Source organism: Podarcis bocagei, assembly GCF_964188305.1.
Source record: "Podarcis bocagei genome assembly, chromosome: 7".
Classification (NCBI taxonomy): Eukaryota; Metazoa; Chordata; class Lepidosauria; order Squamata; family Lacertidae; genus Podarcis; species Podarcis bocagei.
Window position 1 is genome coordinate 66940913 of NC_138132.1, and position 19178 is coordinate 66960090.

Sequence of the window (19178 nt, forward strand, 5' to 3'; positions counted from 1 at the left end):
CCCTCTTGCCAACTCGCAGAGCAACATTTCCACTTGGCCTGTTGCTGGAACGGGTGGCTACAACACCGGAATGACGCTCGGCCATGTTTTTCTGCTGCCAACGCACGTGGCAAGCAAGTTGGGTGGGGCTCAGTCTGGAGGCTGTGGCTGGTGCAGAAGGCAGCTGCTTATGAGGGTTGCCAGAGTAGAATGCCTTGTCTGTAGATTGGCACGGGCTGCCAACCATGCTACCGGTTCAAGGTTCGAGCACTAAGCACAACAGGGCCCAAAGCAACTCAGGACCAGTTTACTTAGCAGAGGCTGCCTCCCCCCCCCCTCCTTTGCAAATTGCACCGAGAAAGGGATAAATTGCTCTTTGCAAATAACATGTTAAGGCGAATTATTATTTAATATTTATTTTAAAAGTGGAACACACTCCCTCGGGATATTGTGGGCTCTCCTTCCTTGGAGGTTTTTAAGCAGAGGTTGGATGGCCATCTGTCATGGATGCTTCAGCTGAAATTCCTGCATCTCTCTCTTTTTTAAAAATCATTTTTATTGATTTTCCAATAAAAAACATCTAATTAAATATCCAATCATAATGCTTCAATTAAAAAATTAAAAAATAAAATAAAAAAGATCAAATTGTAGTCCAAATTGTATTTATTAATTTCTTGGGGCTCCCCATGGTCTGGATCTCTGGAGCATATCTCTGCATTTTAGTCCTGCTTCCCCTTGTTATTTCCATATTTTCCACATCTCGATATTAACGCTTGGTAATGAAATTCCTGCATCTCAAGGGGTTGGACTAGATGACCCTTGGGGTACCTTCCAACCCTACAATTCTATGACTCCGTGATTCTTGCATTGGTATCCCACCTTTTTCTCCAAGGAGTTGAAGGCGGTGTCCATGGTTTTTCCCCCTTCTTCCTTTAATCCCCACAACAACCTTGTAAAGGTAGGTTAGGCCAAACAGCAGTGACTAGCCCAACAAACTAGTTCAAAACTCTAACCACTGCACCACACTGTCTTTCATGAAGGTCACTTCATGTCCTCTGCCACTGGGCCACCTCTTGGTCAAAGCAGCAGCAGTGGAGGGTCTACTCTGCCCAAGACAAGCCGGCACCCGATCCTGCAGCACACCAAGCAGACAGGGAAGCACCTCTCCCCAAAGGAAACACACTCTGCACCTGCCCAGGAACACCGTTTTTGAACACCTGTCTTTTTCCCCTTGGGGAGATGAATTCCGCAGGTGTCCAGAATCAAGCACTCCTCTGCACCATCTTCTTCATGCAGGGGCAAACAGTTCTGACAAACCCCCCTTCCTCACAAACCCCCTTTGGCACCCCAGACGGACGTGAGCCAACCAGCGAGGCTTGGTACCCAAGCAGAAAACCCAAATGTCTCTGACACTCACCAAGCCCTCCTGCACAAGAGCAGGTTGTGCTTTCTGGGCCCTTGAGCTGCAATTCCTGCATTGCAGGGAGGCGAACGAGACGATCCTTTGGGTACATTCCAACTTCACAATCTTGCGGTTCTAGAAAGGCATCCCAAAAGCAGCTTCCATACCTCGCTTGCGGCATGACTGCCTGTCACTAGAAGGGGCTTCTCTCCCCCCTCCTCGTCCTCGTCCTCCTCCTCCTCCTCGCGACTCTCCAGGAGCCAATCTTTCCAGAGTCAGCAGTGGGATCCTCTGTGCAAGATGCCACCCCTCTGCAACTGCCGCCGCCACCACAACAGAGACCAACCCCTTCAGGAACGAGTGCTCTTTCGGTGTGTTTGTGTGTCTAAAGTTCAGGAGGAGTGGCTCAGGGGGACAGCACGCAGCCAGGAAGGTTGTGCACCTGGACAGGACAAGTTCCAGCATGCCTCTCATCCAAGGGACGACCTCCAGAAGGGCAGCCTCAGGGCTCTGTTGACCTCTGCGACACTCGCAGTCTGTACTGGCGAGGCTTAGGGCAGAGAAGGCGCTGGCCCGCCCGCCTGCCATCCCCAAGCAAAGCACAAGCCGCTTCAACAGAAGCACAGGAACCTGGAAAGCTGCCTTCCGCTGAGTCAGAAAATTGGCTCATCTATTTTCGACTCTCCTGGGCGCAGGAATTTAACCTTAATTATTTACAATTTTTGTTTAACCCGCAAGAAAGAAGGGCTTTTTCGCTGGCTAGGTTCAATTGTAATCCTTCTAACCTCCTTTGGGGTAGGTTTGCGGGTATGGCAGAAGGAGATAGGATCTGCCCATGTGATGCCCACCTGGTGGAAACTCTCGCTCAATGTATGATGATCTCCGCCATCAATTTTTAGACCATCTATGTATTCCAACATGGAAGGCAGAGACGGAGGTTATACGCTTCTTATTACAGGGGAGAGACCAGGAGCTCAGCAAGACACTGAAGTATGCTACAGGACCCTGCCCTTGCTGTATTGCTGAAATGGCAACGAGATCGCATTGGCCTATTTATTCTGAATGTTTGTAAAGGTAAAGGTAAAGGGACCCCTGACCATTAGGTCCAGTCATGGCCGACTCTGGGGTTGTGGCTCTCATCTCGCTTTATTGGCCGAGGGAGCTGGCGTACAGCTTCTGGGTCAAGTGGCCAGCATGACTAAGCTGCTTCTGGCAAACCAGAGCAGCATACGGAAATGCCATTTACCTTCCCGCCGGAGCAGCACCTATTTATCTACTTGCACTTTGACGTGCTTTCGAACTGCTAGGTTGGCAGGAGCAGGGACCGAGCAACGGGAGCTCACCCCGCCGTGAGGATTTGAACTGCCAACCTTCTAATTGGCAAGTCCTAGGCTCTGTGGTTTAACCCACAGTGCCACCCGTGTCCGTCCCATTAAATCAACTCAATGTCGCAGCCCTAGATTTTCACGGGTTTGGAATAATGTTGGAATTCACACATTTTAACAGACACACACGGCCACTCAGGTCATAAGCAATCCATGTTTTGGCAGAGAGAAAGAGAAGCGGAAAGAGAGAAAGGGCGTCTCCGAGAGGCCAGAGGGCCAAGTGGCTGCAGCTGTCGGCTGGAAGCCAGCCAGCCCCGACAAAAGGGAGAGAGGATGTGGGGGCTCAGGCTGCCTATTTGCTCACACCGCAAATAGAACAAAAAAAGAAAAGAGGAAAAAGCCAGGCCTTCCCAGGCTGCTACTTCAATCACTTCCACTAGGCTGGGACGAGGTGGGGGCAGTGGAGAAGCCCAGCTTGAAGGCAGCCAAGAGTCCCAGACAGCAGCGCTGGCCGGCTCAGCACAGACGGCTGTTGCGTCATGGCCCTTCCATGTGACTGAGGCAGGCAGGGAGCCAAAGGGACATCGCAGGCCGCTGCCATGGTCCCAGACCGAACTGGAAAGGTGGCCAAGTGCAGCCGGCCTCCTGCGCACTAGGTGAGTGCCAGGGGATGGAGGAGGTGAAAGAGGAGCACACTGAGAGTCCTCTCCTGCGCAACGGAACAGGCTCCACCTTGCAAAGGGATATGTCAAAGCCCACCCTGAGCTCCAGGGAAACCAAAGCTTTCTGCTTATATCAGAACTTATGAAGCCAAATGAGTGGATGATCAGGCAGCATCTCCTTCTTCTGCCACACTCCAGCCAAATCTCTTTGTCCAAGCCATCCCAAGACATTTCACTATCTGAAGATGCCCCCCCCCCTTTCTCCCTCAGTCCATGTGCAAAATCTGGCCAAAGAGGCAATTTCATCTTACTTCCACACTGGCTAAGGCGACTGCATCCTCCAATATACCCGAGGGCAGCTGGAGTAAAGAGGCACAGAGCAAGTTAGCTTAGGGGCTAGAGAATGGCCGGGGGGGGGGAGGCTGCTTCCCTTCACTCTCTCCACTTGTGTGCAACAAGGAAAAGCAGGTGAAAAGCAGGTCTTGTGTTCGAATCCTGATTCTGGGATTCCCATCGGGGCATATGGTTGGCCACTGGGAGAACAGGATGCTGAACTCAATGGGCCATAGGAAAGAGGGCCTATGGCCCATCGAGTCTAGCCTCCTGTTCTCCCATTGGCCAACCATATGCCCAGATGGGAAGCCCAGAATCAGGATTCGAACACAAGACCACTCTTGGGGTTTCCAGCAAGTAGCCTTCAGAAGCATTACTGCTTTCATCCTTGGATGAGGAGCATAGCCAAAATAGCTCTCCTCCCTGAATTTTTTATTATCCTCTTTTAAAGCCATCTCATTTTGCGGCAATCACTGCCTCCCATGGGAGTGAGTTCCATATTGGCCAGGGTGCCTCCCCTGGCAGAGGTCAGTTCTCTATTTGGAAACAATGGGTGGCATTCAACTAACTTTCAGACCCATTGAAACAAACGGGCTGTTACTATTCACTTCAATAGGTCTACTCTGAGCAAAATCTCACTGAATAGAACCCATCCTCTTGTTTTGGAGCTGTCCAGTTTAAAGAGTGCTAAGGAGGGGGGGAAACAGGCCAGGAATGGGTGGCTGTGAAGTTGAGCATCACCTAGGCAACAAGATGAGCAGGCAGCTATAGGAATTGTTCCCAGATTGACACCTGGAACATATAGATTAGCAGCTGCAAATTTGAGTCTCCTTTTGTCCATCTATCCCCCACCCCCTGTTTCTGCTCCTTGGTGCAGTTTTATGGTGCAGACCCCACAGGCTTCATCTGGCAAAACAAGCTAAGACAGTCTTCCCCAACCTGGTGCCCTCCACAGTCGGAGGCAGTCATGTTTCTGAATACCAGTTGCTGGAAACAGCAGGAAGGGAAAGGGCTCTTGTGCTCAGGCCCTGTTTGTGGGTTTCCCATAATGGTCAGAGTAAGAATAGGAGGCTGCCCTGATACAGCAGGCTCTCTTGCATTTTGGACTACACAGGTCTGCTGGCTGGGGTGGATAGGAGTTGTGGTTCAAAACATCTGGAGGGTGGCAAGTTGGAGAAGGATGGTCCAAAGTGCCTAGAAGCGACTCTCTAGCTTTGGGTTCTCAGTGAGATGTTTATTCCAAGCTTTGCTTCCCAAGAGCCTTGAATCTGAGATTCTGGTGCCCGATTCCAGGACATGTCCAATTCACCTGTGGAGGTTGATTTCAGACATGACACAGAACTGGGTTTCCAGAGAGCACCTGCCCTTCCTTAGGTCACTGTGGTATAGTGGTTAAGAGCGGTTGTCTCGTAATCTGGGGAACCAGGTTCGCGTCTCCGCTCCTCCACATGCAGCTGCTGGGTGACCTTGGGCTAGTCTCACTTCTCTGAAGTCTCTCAGCCCCACTCACCTCACAGAGTGTTTGTTGTGGGGGAGGAAGGGAAAGGAGAATGTTAGCCGCTTTGAGACTCCTTCGGGTATTGATAAAGTGGGATATCAAATCCAAACTCTTCTTCTTCTTCTTCACTTGCCCTCTGCCCAGATCTGAACAGAGCAACTTTGTTCATCAGGACCAGTCTGAGAAGAGGGGAGCTGGTGCTTCTGCTAAAAAACCAATCATAAGAACTGGATCAGGCCAGTAGCCCATCTAGTCGAGTATCCTATTCTCACAGTGGCCAAGCAGTTGCCTGCATTCAGGGCAAGAGTGCCACAGCACACTGCCCACCTGCAAAAGTATTTTGGGGGGTACAATCTTCCACACACACAAACAAGACACACATTTGGCCCAGTCCACAGCTGCTCACGCTCACATGCCCATGCCTAGAGCGGGTGTGTCCCCGTGTGCCTCAGCCTCTGACAGTCAGCGCATGGCACGTGTTTTGAGGAGGAAGTTGTTTTTAGAAGTCCAAAACGTTTGAGAAACAGCTGCCGAATGAAGCAAGTGCACCAATTCATACACACACCATGGGAGAAGCAGCAGGAAAGGCTGGCCACAGGCTCTCATGCCCTGGTAGCTTCAAGGCTGGATGACTGCAATGTGCTCTATGCGGGACTTCCCTTGCACTTGGTCCAGAAGCTGCAGCTAGTGCAGAATGCTGGCAGGAGGGAAACCTTGGCAGCACGTAACACCTGTGCTCAGAGATCTGCACTGTTTGCCAATTTGCTACTAGGCCAAGTTCAAGGTGTTACTATTAGGATATAAAGTCCTTAACAGCTTGGGACCAGTTTACCTATGAGATCGCCTTGCTCCACAGGTGCCCACTCAACTACTTTGACTGGTGGAATTGGCACTATTACACTATTTGTAAGAAATCCCATTTTTTAGTGTGGAACTCTGGACGCGGGTGGCACTGTGGGTTAAACCACAGAGCCTAGGACTTGCCGATCAGAAGGTTGGCGGTTTGAATCCCTGCGACGGGGTGAGCTCCCGTTGCTCGGTCCCTGCTCCTGCCAACCTAGCAGTTTAAAAGCACATCAAAGTGCAAGTAGATAAATAGGTACCGCTCCGGCAGGAAGGTAAATGGCATTTCCGTGTGATGCTCTGGTTCGCCAGAAGCAGCTTAGTCATGCTGGCCACGTGACCTGGAAGCTGTACACCGGCTCCCTCGGCCAGTAAAGCGAGATGAGTGCCGCAACCCCAGAGTCAGCCACGACTGGACCTAATGTTTCCTTTACTGGAACTCCCTGCCTATTGACATCAGGCAGCCCCCATTCACTGTACCCTTTTCAGCTCCTGCTAAAAACATTTTGTTTAGATGAAATGTCTAGAAAGCTGGTTTTTAATTATTGTTGCTGATTTTTCTTGTTGATCATTATATCGCCCTATCTTTTTTGTAAACCACTTAGAGGGGTTTTTTCCCCTCCCCCTAATCAAGTGATGTATGAATTTTATGGAATAAAAATATGAATAAAATAAGGGGTCTTGCTTACTGCCCCCAAGGTTTTGTTCCGGGCCCCATAAGATGTGTGGGGTAGGTCAGTGTGGGGTGGGGTTTAGAGTGTCAGACTCAGACCTGGCAGAGACCAAGGTTCAAATCACCCCCACTGGGTGACCTTGGAGCCAGTCACTGCCTCTCAGACTAACCTACTTCACAGGGTTGTTATGGGGATTAAATGAGGATGAGGAGGACTATGTGCAGTACCTTGAGCTCCTTAATTTCTCAGGCACACTTTTGTCCTTGGCTGGCTATCTGGTCCAGCACACAGAAGGACAAAGTGGTTTTCATTTCTCTTCCTGCAGTCAAATGGGCCCATGAAACAGGTTTGTGGCAAGGCACAACTACTCCCCCATTGAAAATACATGGTTTTGTTTTCTTTGCCTTGCAACTGAAACCTGAGCAAAAGTAGGCTTTGAACCCTGCCCCCCCCAGTGAAATTTACCGACCCTACAGTTTCAGAGGGGCCCTCCTGGCACTTCTGTTTTCAAATTGTTCAAAGTACAGCATTTGTAAAAACAAATTAGTACAGCGAATATTATAACTGCCCCAGGCAAACTTCCATGACTCCTGCCCGAGAAATTCCAGAGAGGAAGCTGGAGGTAGCCCATTCCAGAAGAGAAAGGGAGGCAAGGTTTTTGGTGGGGATTGTTGGTTCTTACAGGGTGACCCCCCCCCCAAAAAAAAAGTCAGGCTGCAAATAATTGCCACAGGCCACGGAAATTCTGGAGATGTGCGGCTGTTTTTTGAATCTGCCGGACACAGTAGAACATCTTCTTTTCTACTGTCCATTGTACACCCAGCTACGCAAAAGCGTGCTATCCCCTTTTTTTTGGGGTAGTCTAACATCACAATGAAAATATCAGATTCTACCTGTCTGGCACTAACCTGGAAGTAACTGCAAGGGTGGCTGAATTATCTCAGAGTGGTGAATGGCACTATTTAGCGGGAAGGAACTCCAATGAAAATCCTTATTACGTATTTTTACACAGCTGCTTATTTGTATATATTTTAAATTTTTATATATGGATGTTTTATGATGGCCTATATTTGTATTGCCTGCAAATTGGCGATTATAATTCTGGAGACGACCCACATGATAAACCCCACTATTGCCTTGGGAAATGGCACAAACCCAACAACCGAAGCCGACCGAAGTGGGGACCCGATCCAATGCTTTGGCTTCCACCAAGACCGTAACTGTGCCCCTGGAAACCAAAGAAACTGCTCACTGGTTGGCCTGAAATTTACGCTTGATGGAATGGGAGATGGAGGGCATCTGCTGCTCCTCTGTACAGGACCCACGACCATCTTGCCAGTCACTCCCAAGAGTCCAGCCTGGTCTCCCTCCTCCACAAACACGGGTAGCACACCTGCCCAGCGGTTACCTTGACACCCAGCAGGGGCAGATCCCACCAGACGGGACAATGGCGTCCATTTCTCTGCTCTCCAGCCACAACTCAAACGTCTTCCTTTTGGGTCTGAAATATCTCCCAGCTTTCGAAAATCCAAAGTTCACTCCTCTCCAAGCCACCACAGCAACAATATTAGCCAAGAAGCCGAGAGAGAGATGGATGGTTTCGCACTGCAGTCTAAACCGAACTGGCTTTCCTTCGCCTCTCCACACTCCGCTGTTATCTCTGGTCCCGAAAACAACAATTAGCGTCTGGATATACCCAACGCGCCCTGCTAACGCGCAGCCTTGGTAAGTTAAAACGCCTTCACGTTTCTAGTCCTGGTGGAAAAGGAGCCGCCCGTCTGCCCAAGAGGCGCCGGGCCCCCGTCTGCAGCCAGCCAACCAATACATTAAAAAAAAACCCAACACCATCGTGTGCCCAGTTTTGCGCCCCCTCCCCGAGGTTCCCCCCCCCTTCTGTCCCTTCCTTCTGGATTCCGGTCCAGCCACTCACCAATTTGATGGCGCCCCTGGCGGGCAGCTCCTCGGGGGTCCCTCTACCGTCACCGGCGGCTTTCAAGTCCCCCAGCCGTTGCCTCATTGTGAGAGCCTCCAAAATGGGGCTGAGGGGGTGGGGGCTGTCTGCAGCCTCAGATACAGGAGGGGGCTCCGTCCAAAGCCCCAGCTGCCGCCGCTGCCTTCATGGCGCACAAAGCTGCTGCTGCTGCTGCGCCTCTCGTATCTCTCTCCCTCCTGCGGAAGAGCCAGACAGGCAGACCTGCCTGGAGGCTCCACCGAGACAAAGCCACGTTCAAGCCCGACAGGAGGAGGAGGAAGACTGGCGGGACCTACCATTCCCCTGCCGAGGAGAGTGTCTCCGGCTGGAGCGTACCATTCCTGTCCAGTCACAGGCGCCAAGGCAGAAGCAGGCACCGGAGCGCACAGCGGAGAAAAAGAGGTTGTGCGCTCTTCCTCCTCTTGTTTCAAGAAGCAGGAGCCCGAAAAGTCCATCGCCCGTGGTGGGGGTCTCTGGATGAAACTCTTCGCCTGTTGACCCCCTCCAGATTTGGGGTGGGGGTGCCTTATTTATTTCATAAAATTTATATGCGGCTTGATTGTAAAAGGAAAGCCACCCCTCTCCAAGCGGTTAACAAAACGAAAAATATTATTAGTTAAAACCGTGAAAAGATTGAGACCTGGGAGTATAGGGCGCTATATAAATTCAATAAATAAAAAAGGTTGAAGACAACAACAGAAAACTAAACAGCATTCTAAATATCTGGGTAAAAGGTAAAGTTAAAGGGACCCCTGACTGTTAGGTCCAGTCGTGGCCGACTCTGGGGTTGCGGCGCTCATCTCGCTTTATTGGCCGAGGGAGCCAGCATACAGCTTCCGGGTCATGTGGCCAGCATGTCTAAGCCGCTTCTGGCGAACCAGAGCAGCGCACCTTCCCACCGGAGCGGTACCTATTTATCTACTTGCACTTTGACGTGCTTTCGAACTGCTAGGTTGGCAGGAGCAGGGACCCAGCAACGGGAGCTCACCCCGTTGTGGGGATTCGAACCGCCAACCTTCTGATCGACAAGTCCTAGGCTCTGTGGTTTAACCCACAGTGCCACCCGCATCCCTTAAATAACTGGGTAGGCTGGTCTAAACAAAAATGTTTTTAGAAAGCACATGCCTGGTGTCAATAGGCAGGGAATTCTAAAGCGTAGGTGCTGCCACACTAAAAGATTGGTTTCTTGCAAATGCGGAATGGGTATTATGTGGCACTTATAACAATGGGCTCATCCGCCCTTCCGCTTGTCTCAAGCCTTGAAAACATGGGGCAGAGCGGTTTTCTGATTGACTCATGCTTTGTAGACACAGGTCCAAGTGGTTTCCCCCTTGCCCAGCTCCTTTCCACCATTGTTAAGATAGCTGAGATCCTGAGATTCCTGGATTGCAGGGGGGTGGACTCAATGACTCTTGGGGGTCCCTTCCAACCCTACAATTCTGATTCTATAATTCTAAGATTATGCAAAAGTTTGGTGCACATCTGCAAGAAGATGAATGGAAAGGGAAGATTCAGAACCCCTTCTGTGAAGTATGGTTTGTGCCCACTGGATTATTTCAACTGCAAGATATTGGGGGCAGGAATCTGGCTCCCTTTTTTGCTCACATGGTTCTGCAAAGTGTCCAAATGTGTAATTGGTACTTAATATTATTATTTCACCATTTCTCCAGACTGGACCTCAAAGCAACTTACACAAATTAAAACAGCACCGCTACAATACATAAAAGCTAAACACATAATCAGTACAAAGTCATTCGACTCTAATAGAATTGAAACAATATAAATAAGAATTCTATTAAAATACAATTTTAAAAAAACAGTCAGTTCCCAAAAGAAGAAGATATGTACCTGCTGGTGGAAGGGCAACAAGGAGGGAGCCAGTCTAGCTTCTCCAGGAAAAGAGTTGCAGAGTGGGAGCAGCAACCGAGAAGGCTCTCTCCCGTGTCCCTACCAAGTGTGGCTGTGAGGATGGCAGGAATGAGATAAGGACCTCTCTCGATGATCTCAGATCCTGAGCAGCTTTGCATGGGGAAATATGGTCTTTCATATATAGAATATAGAATCATCGAGTTGGAAGGTACCGTGAGGCTCACCCAGTCCACTCACCTGAATAAGCAGCTGTCCCTTGCAGGGACTAAACTTACGACCTCGGTGTTATCAGCACCACACTCTAACCAACTGAGCTATCCACCTGATAAATAGATAGCCTGGACCCAAGCTAGCTTTATAGGTCAGCACCAGTGCTTTGAATCATGCCTGGAAGCAGCACCAGCAAGCTGCAACACATTTTCTTGGTGGGGTGCATGCATCTAAATCACAATTTGAATGAAGTTTTCAGCTGCAAGAGCCGTTTTGAAAAGGCTTCACTACGCCTCCTCCATGCCCCCCCCACCTGGCCCCCACGCTCCCTCCCCATCCATCAAAGCCCCATGTCTGCCTGGCTAGCAGTTTCCTCGAACACAGGCTGCTTTTCATCCTGCGCGTATTTCCTCTTTCTGCAGTTCTGCGCCCCCTCACATACTTGGCCACTTGCAAGCAGGGCAGACGTGTGGCAGCCTGCACAGACAGCGTCATTCACGTCAAGGGAGATGAAAGCACGGAGCTGATGCCAAAGGACAGCTCGGCTGGTACAGAAGCATAAGAGTGCGTGAGAACTCAGGACGAGGGTCCAACAGGCAAGGCGTCTGAAGCCCCTTGAAAGAAGAGGTAGGGGGACGCCAGAGAACCAGGAGCAAAACACTGAAGCCATTCCCCAAATTGTGCTGCCCAAAGAGGAAAGTAATTTGATAAGGCAAGCCTATCTGCAGAGGAGGCTGCCCACTGCATCTCTGCATGAGGCCCTGCTTCCTTCCGGCCAGTTTCGAGGGGGGGGATGGAATGGGTAATTCTGTCACATATTGACATCAAGTGTGGCTGGTGCATCCAGTCACTCACAGTGCAAAGATACGGGGGAAATTGCTCAGGCTTTTATGGAGGTTCCTTGTTGCATCACCTCATGATGCCCCTGTTCTGGGTCCGCATCCTGCTTATTACAGTGGTACCTCGGGTTACATACGCTTCAGGTTACAGACTCCGCTAACCCAGAAATAGTGCTTCAGGTTAAGAACTTTGCTTCAGGATGAGAACAGAAATCGTGCTCTGACGGTGCGGTGGCAGTGGGAGGCCCCATTAGCTAAAGTGGTGCTTCAGGTTAAGACCAGTTTCAGATTAAGAACGGACCTCCGGAACGAAATACAGTGGTGCCCCGCAAGACGAATGCCTCGCAAGACGGAAAACTCGCTAGACGAAAGAGTTTTCCGTTTTGGAGGTGCTTTGCAAAACGAATTTCCTATGGGCTTGCTTTGCAAGACGACAATGTCTTGCGAGTTCCTGCTGGGTTTTTTTCCTCTCCCCCCCCCTTTTTCTAAGCCGCTAATCCGCTTATCAGCTGATCCGATCATCAGATAAGCCGCTAAAAGCCGCTAATCCGCTAATCCTTCAATGGGCTTGCTTCGCAAGATGAAAAAACCGCTAGACGAAGAGAATCACAGAACGGATTCTTTTCGTCTTGCGAGGCACCACTGTAAGTACTTAACCCGAGGTACCACTGTATGAGTTACATCGAGATCAGTGGCTCATGCAAAACCCCTGAGGGCTGAGTTCTTCAAAGGGAGGGTCTTCACACTTCCGCTCTTATTTGCTTTCTGGGAGTGAGGGTGACTTCATTTTAAATTCAGAAACAAAAATATACCTCAGCTGCCCAAAGTTCAGGAAGCCATACACTGAAAGGACAAAGTGCATTACAATATCATTCATGCCTAAAAATAACAAGCAAGATGAACCAAAGCCCACCCTTCCTTCCTCCGTGTCCCAGAATAAAAGAGGTTTTGAGATTTGGAAAGTGTTACAGATATAGCTTGCTCCCACAGTCACCCTTTTCTCTCCTTTGTTCACTCGGTTTTCATGAAGAATCCAGATGGTGCCATTTTCATGTTACTGCAGCCCAGTGGTTTTTTCAGACCTAATTTGTGCTTCCCCCGTTTTCCCACTCCAATAAAAGACAATGTACAACACCTGCTTATCCACTGCTATTGATGTATTCGGGACTTGTGTACCTTTAGTTAAAAGCTTTCTGCTTGCAAGTATTTCCTGCTGATCAATAGGGGATTGGAAAGGATTCCAAAAGGATCTCTTCAGACTGGAATGAATGGCCACCAAGATGGCAAATACAATATAAGCAAATGTAAAATGAAGCACATTGATGTAAAAAAAAAAAAATGAACTCAATTCTTAATTCAAAACAATTGCCTTCCTCAGAAATACCTTAACAACCTTGGGACTGTTTAAAGGACATGAGATTACCATGGGGGGTGTTTAAAAATTGCATCTGACCCATATTTGGGTGGGGGAAATAGTTTGGTTTTTTTAAGAAAGGGAAATGCATTTACATGGGAATAAATTGAGAAGTTTACTCTCTAAACATATTTTGCTTGATGTCGATACGGTGTAGCAGAAGGGGGAAGTTGACAAAAATAAGAGAAAAGATGAAATTGCATTTTGACCATGTTTGTTAAAAACGTTGAAACTTAATAAAATAGAATTGAAAAAAATAATTTGGTTGATGCATTGAGCTTCAATAATCCATTAATAAAGGATTATACATGCTTTACAACAGGCATAGGCAAACTCGGCCCTCCAGCTGTTTTGAGACTACAACTCCCATGATCCCTAGCTAACAGGACCAGTGGTCGGGGACGATGGAAATTGTAGTCCCCAAACAGCTGGAGGACCGAGTTTGCATATGCCTGCTTTAAAATGAAGAATAAAGCTTATACTAGAGTAGGTCATGTTGTCAGACATGTTGGTAAGTCTCTTAAATACTTCCACTACAGACTTGCAATCAGTTTATGCACCAGGACAAGTGATTTTGAATTAGCCTCATCCAGGTAACACACCTTCACATGGTGTCTAATTGTTGTTAGATAATTTCTTCGCAAAAGAAAAACAAATAAAACAAGATATTAAAACTTCTCCCTCTCTTTTTGAGGTTCACGATTTGGATTTCCAGGACTGATTGTGACTAGTAGCCACTGACACATTCTCCCTCCACTGTCAGAGACAGTATGCCTCTCAGTACCAGCTGTCAGGAATCATAAGTGGGAAGAGTTGCTAATGGACTCAGGTCTTGCTTATGAGCTTCCCATGGGGGCATCTGGTTGGCTACAGTGAGAACAAGATGCTGGGCTAGATGCACCCCCCCCCCCAATAGCCTGACCTAGCAGGGCTCTTCTTATGTTGTTAAACATCATGCCAGATTCTCCCACAATTCCATGGGCCTCGTAATGCCTGAGCTGGCCAGCTCTAAGCAAACCCTGCCACCTGCTGGCAGACTGTGGAATAGTTGTTATCAAAACCATCTCTAGACACAACATAGGGCCTGATGAGGAAGGTCAACTTTTTCAGACATGCTGGGAGGACAAAGGGGGGGAAAAGCCGTGGGAGTGACTTTTAATCTGGACTGCTGAGAAACAACTGTGCTAGATGTTAACAGACCGTCAAAAGTATTTCCCCCCCTATATAATATTTTATAAATTTTCCAAAAATAAAACAATATCAATGTTTTGATATTGCTATTGTTGTTGTATTGCTTAACAGACCATCAAAAGTAAATGGGAACCTAAAGTGTCCACGTTATTTCACAGCGGACACGGATTTCCCCACTGCTTGGTAATTTTCCTCTTCCAAGCAGCCTACAAAATTCAGAAGCAATAAAAACCACCACATAATAATTCATGACGACACAGCAACAGAATGCAGAGTAGCTGCACGGAAAAGTCTTCTCGAAAACCGTGCCAAACTATTGGGGTTTTTTTAAAGCGTACTTAAAGGCATGGATAGCTGCATCAGCAGAGCATGAGACTCTTAATCTCAGGGTTATGGGTACGAGCCCCATGTTGGGCAAAAGATTCCTGCTTTGAAGGGGCTGGACTAGATGACCCTCGTGGTCCCTCCCAACTCTGCAATTCTATAGGGTGGAGGGGGTGTTGCTGGATTTTCCCCAGGGAGAAAGAATTCCATAGCCAGGTCCTCATCTGAATCTGCTCCTCTTGCATCAATCTTGGCCCAGAGTGAAGTTTGGGGGGCAGAGAGATGGAAGCAGCCTTCATCCCAGCCAAAATCTACTTGATCAGCTGCCCAGGGGATGTCAGAGCACCTCCTGTAACCCTCCAACAAGTCCTTTCCCCCCTCTGCCCCCCTCGGTTTCATACACACAGGCGCCAACAGAGAGGCCACAGACTGGGGCCAGGAACCTGTTGTTCCGGGCAGCTGTGGACCACAGAGGCTCTCTGCAGCTTCTTACATAACAGCTCAGAGAAAACTCTTAACCCTAACCCTTCCTGCTGGGAAGGGTGAACGAGGACGAGTCGATGGCCACAAAGGGGCTTTCTGGGATCTACAGAAGAGCCTCTTTCCATGGTGCTAGTGGCTTTTGCTTAATGGTTTTTGGTGGCTGGTGGCTACCAGCTGCCAAAAACAGTGCTGCACAAGTATTACCTGCTTTGATGGAGAGGTTGAAGGAAACCATAGACTCATAGGAAGTTGGAAAGGACCCCAAGGTCCAACCCCTGCCATGTAGAAATCACAGCTGATGACCACAGATATTGCAGGGTAAGCACTTTTAGCCAGTTAATGTTCTTTCATCTTTCTGATGAATTTAAAAATTTTGTAATCACGCGTGTTTTTGTAAACATGAGTTGCACTGAGACATAGTAAGTGGCGAACAAATGTAAATGTAAATAATAATAATAATAATAATAATAATAGCCTTTATTCAACTAAGTTTTACTCAGAGTAGCTCCACTGAAAGCAATTGGACCTAAGTTAGCCATGTGTGTTGATTTTAGTGGGTCTACTCTAAGCAGGTGGCGCTGTGGGTTAAACCACAGAGCCTAGGGCTTGCCTATCAGAAGGTCAGCAGTTCGAATCCCCGCGACGGGGTGAGCTCCCATTGCTTGGTCCCTGCTCCTGCTAACCTAGCAGTTCGAAAGCACCTCAAAGTGCAAGTAGATAAATAGGTACCGCTCTGGTGGGAAGGTAAACGGCGTTTCTGTGTGCTGCTCTGATTTGCCAGAAATGGCTTTGTCATGCTGGCTGTACGCCGGCTCCCTTGGCCAATAAAGCGAGATGACCGCAACCCCAGAGTCGGTCACGACTGGACCTAATGGTCTGGGGTCCCTTTACTCTAAGCAGGACCAGCTTTGGCTACAACAACACATAACAAACAGCAGGACAAATTGTGTCTGTCCTGGTGTAAAACATACTTTCCACATTACAACATTACAGCTTCTTCCAGGCCTTGTCTGCCAGGGTTCCACACTCGTGCCCAACACAAATCCAGAGCATTTTAGGGTGCATGTGATTTGGGGTGGGCCGTTTCACATCTGGGAGGTAAGCCTGAGATTTTGTAGCTGCCTGGCCAGAGATAGTTGGTCTTGGGATAAGGTGCTTAATGATTTTTTTTTTTTTTAAGAGTTCCACTACCTGCCTGGTCTCTCTCTCTCTCTCTCTCTCTCTCTCTCTCTCTCTCTCTCTCTCTCTCTCTCTTCACCACCACACTCACCTCATACAGTTGTAAATGAACAGATATTTCTCCAACAACTTCTACTATCCCTCGGCTCCTCTCTTTCATCCCACACTCTGAAATCTGTTGTGCTTCCTCCATCCAAACAGGCCTCAGCCTCAAGTTGGGAGAGCTAATTCACAGCCAGTGAGCTGTGCAAAAGTCCAGCAAGAGGACCCCAGGCAGAGAGGCATGGCAGTGGGGCTCTAAATATGAAGGTTGCTGCTTCAAATCTCTCTCGCGTTAATTTGCCTAATCCATTTTAAGAGGCCACCTGTGCTGCTCTCACTAAGAACAATTTGTAGCGATGAATCCCATAAGTTAATTATGCCTTGGATGAAGGCTGAGGGAGGGCAGCTTCTGGATATTGGCAGTCCTAAGTCCAGGCACACCTAGTGTTTCAAAAAACCAGGGGTCCTGGTAAAGAAGAGATGATAAAGAGCAGAAAGCCAGCTGCCATGAACCTCAGAGAAGCAGAGTGAGGGGAGACAAAGGCAGAAGGGAGGAGGAGGAAGGGAAGCAGAGAGAGAAGAAAAAGGCCAGAATGGAACTGCAGCTTCTGCCTGAGTCTGTCCCTGGAAATGGCACAGGGATAAGCTACAGATCCATTCCAGCTTTTTTCTTCTGCCTGCATCTACCTGCCTCTGTCTCACTGCTCTGCCTCCATCCCAGGTCCCCTCGCCACCTTTTCCTCACACCCAGTGAGCGACTTCTCATTGTCTAGGACAGGAAGATGAAGAAACCTTAATCTGTTTCAGTCCATTTGTGTTAGCTCATTACCTGGTTAAAGATAACGCTCATGAAAACTGACTGCATCTCTGTAAATGCCTCATTACAGCAAACACGTATTTTGTGACTCGTTTTAAAAGTTTATATTCTTTAAGCAAAGTTTATTTCAAAGATCATGTTTCGTTAATTGTTCGATGAATAAAAACAATGTCCTTCGGTGTAGGCACTCAGTATATGATTGCCTTCTAAAACGAAAAGTTACCTGGGTACACTGCCTAACGAAATGTGCTGCAAGACAGTTTTTCTAGAGGATATCCACCGCAAACCCACATGGACAGACACCCACACGCCAATTCTAGTGTTTCAAGAGAAACAGCAAACCATCATCTCTCCATCCTCCTTCTCTGCACCACTCATCATTTGATCCTTTATTTGATAAAACGTACAATTCAAGATGATTCACAGCCACACAATAAAAATGAGTTCAAAAACATGACTAAATGTAGCTTTTAAATGATACAATGAAACACCCAAGGCGGACCCCTGAAAATATAAACATTTATCCCGTCGGAACAGCTTGTTGAAACAATAATGTTTTCCATTGTTTCTGGAAAACCCAAAGAGTGGGCATCTGTATTATCTCACCAGGGAGACCAGAGCTGATTTTGCCCCAGACGCAGGACTAAACCCAACCTGGGATGGGTTTATATAATCAGTTTCCTCCAAAAACACCCACAACTGCACTGCCAACAACCTTCTTGAGTCCCTGTCCCAAAAGGGAGAATTTCAGCAACTGGGTGGTAGTTGTTTAATACCAACAGGTCCAGGGTTGGGTCTCGTCAGGAATGACATTATCACCTCCTTCTGGGTGGCAGGCACCACCTGCAAAGATGTGTTCAACACACCCTGGACCTCAAAGAGTTGAGAGGGCACCTGGTTGGGCACAAAGCGGCCTGGTCAGACCACAAAGACAAGTCCCACAAAACAAGGCTTGATGGAGCATTGCAAACCTCACTTGGAGCCGCATCAGCCATGGCATCAAGCAGGCTACATGGGTAGGCAACTTAGTCCTCGAACCGTTCGCCAAGCAAATCACAGTGGATCTCCAAGAGGTTGCATGCTCCATCCACTGATGTAGATGTCAGGAGGGCTCAGACCACCACTTGCCTGGGTGATTACTCAAGGAAGCAGTGGAGGCAACAAAGGAGGCCCTATGCACTGGTTTCACCAGGTAGCTGGAACTCGCGTCCAGTCGGGGCTTTCAACACCTACACTATTGTCCAGTCTATTTCATAACTACCCAGTATCCCAGGGGCCAAATATGCTCTGGAGAGGGCTCTCAGGAGCAATCACATATATATATATTCCATAGATGTATATTCCATAGTTTGATATATCCATTATACAGTTATCTTTGGTTATCTTATATTCTTGGACTTCCCTACACATCCCTTCATGGGTTCTTGTTTTGACCTTGTTGAGCTGCATTTCTTTAATTACCACCCTTCTTCTGGTTGTTTTTAACTGCTGCTCTCATGTATAACCCTACTTGGAAATTTATCTGGTTATTGTGTATCTTTAAATATTATCCAAAGCGTTCCCACTCCCCTCTTATATCTGTCTCTTACTGATTCCTTATCTTTGCAGTCAGCATTGCTAATTCCACATATTCTGCCAACTTCTTCTGCCATTCTTCTTCTGTAGGACTATCTTTGTCCTTCCACCTTGGAGCATAAATTCTTCTGGTTGCTGCCATTGCGTATACAAGGAGTACCAAGTACTTTCTTAGGTATTTCATTCTCTATAATAGGAGCAGTTGTTTACGTGGCCCTCAGCATCTCTCAGTTCCACAGGAAGACTAGGGCCTCAGTTGGGCCTAATGTAGAAGCAACCCTGAAGTCCTCTAGTTGAAGGCTGCATTTTAACTGACATTTTAAAATTATTTTTAAGCTGCTTTAAAGCCATCTCACTTGGAGGGACCCAAGGGAAAAACTAAATAGCAGCAAGATGGGGGGGGGGATCCTACTCTTGTGAATGGTTCCCTGCTACCCTCCAGGTGTCAGTACATTCATCTTAATACTGCTAAGTAAATTATCACCAGTTCGTTAGTGTAAAAAGTGTGCCTATTTAGCATATATTTAGATTCTGGTCATCAGCGACT

At 48.1% G+C, this 19178-nt stretch overlaps 1 protein-coding gene across 8 annotated transcripts in view; it reads right to left on the bottom strand.

Moving 5' to 3' along the window:
• PLEKHG5 (pleckstrin homology and RhoGEF domain containing G5) overlaps positions 1–19178 on the bottom strand; it is a gene marked incomplete at its 3' end in the record, with an annotated part of 110602 nt that overhangs the window by 51984 nt on the left and 39440 nt on the right. For 2 of the 8 annotated variants that reach the window (XM_081201418.1, XM_081201419.1), the window contains exon 1: positions 8647–8963. The exons of 4 other annotated variants lie outside the window; for them this stretch is intronic. In XM_081201418.1, coding sequence (XP_081057544.1) covers positions 8647–8733 — 87 coding nt within the window. In that variant the 5' untranslated portion in view covers positions 8734–8963. Of the gene's footprint in view, positions 1–1548; positions 1710–8124; positions 8309–8646; positions 8964–19178 lie in introns of those variants that run through there. 2 more of the 8 variants (XM_081201421.1, XM_081201420.1) reach the window with 2 other exon arrangements.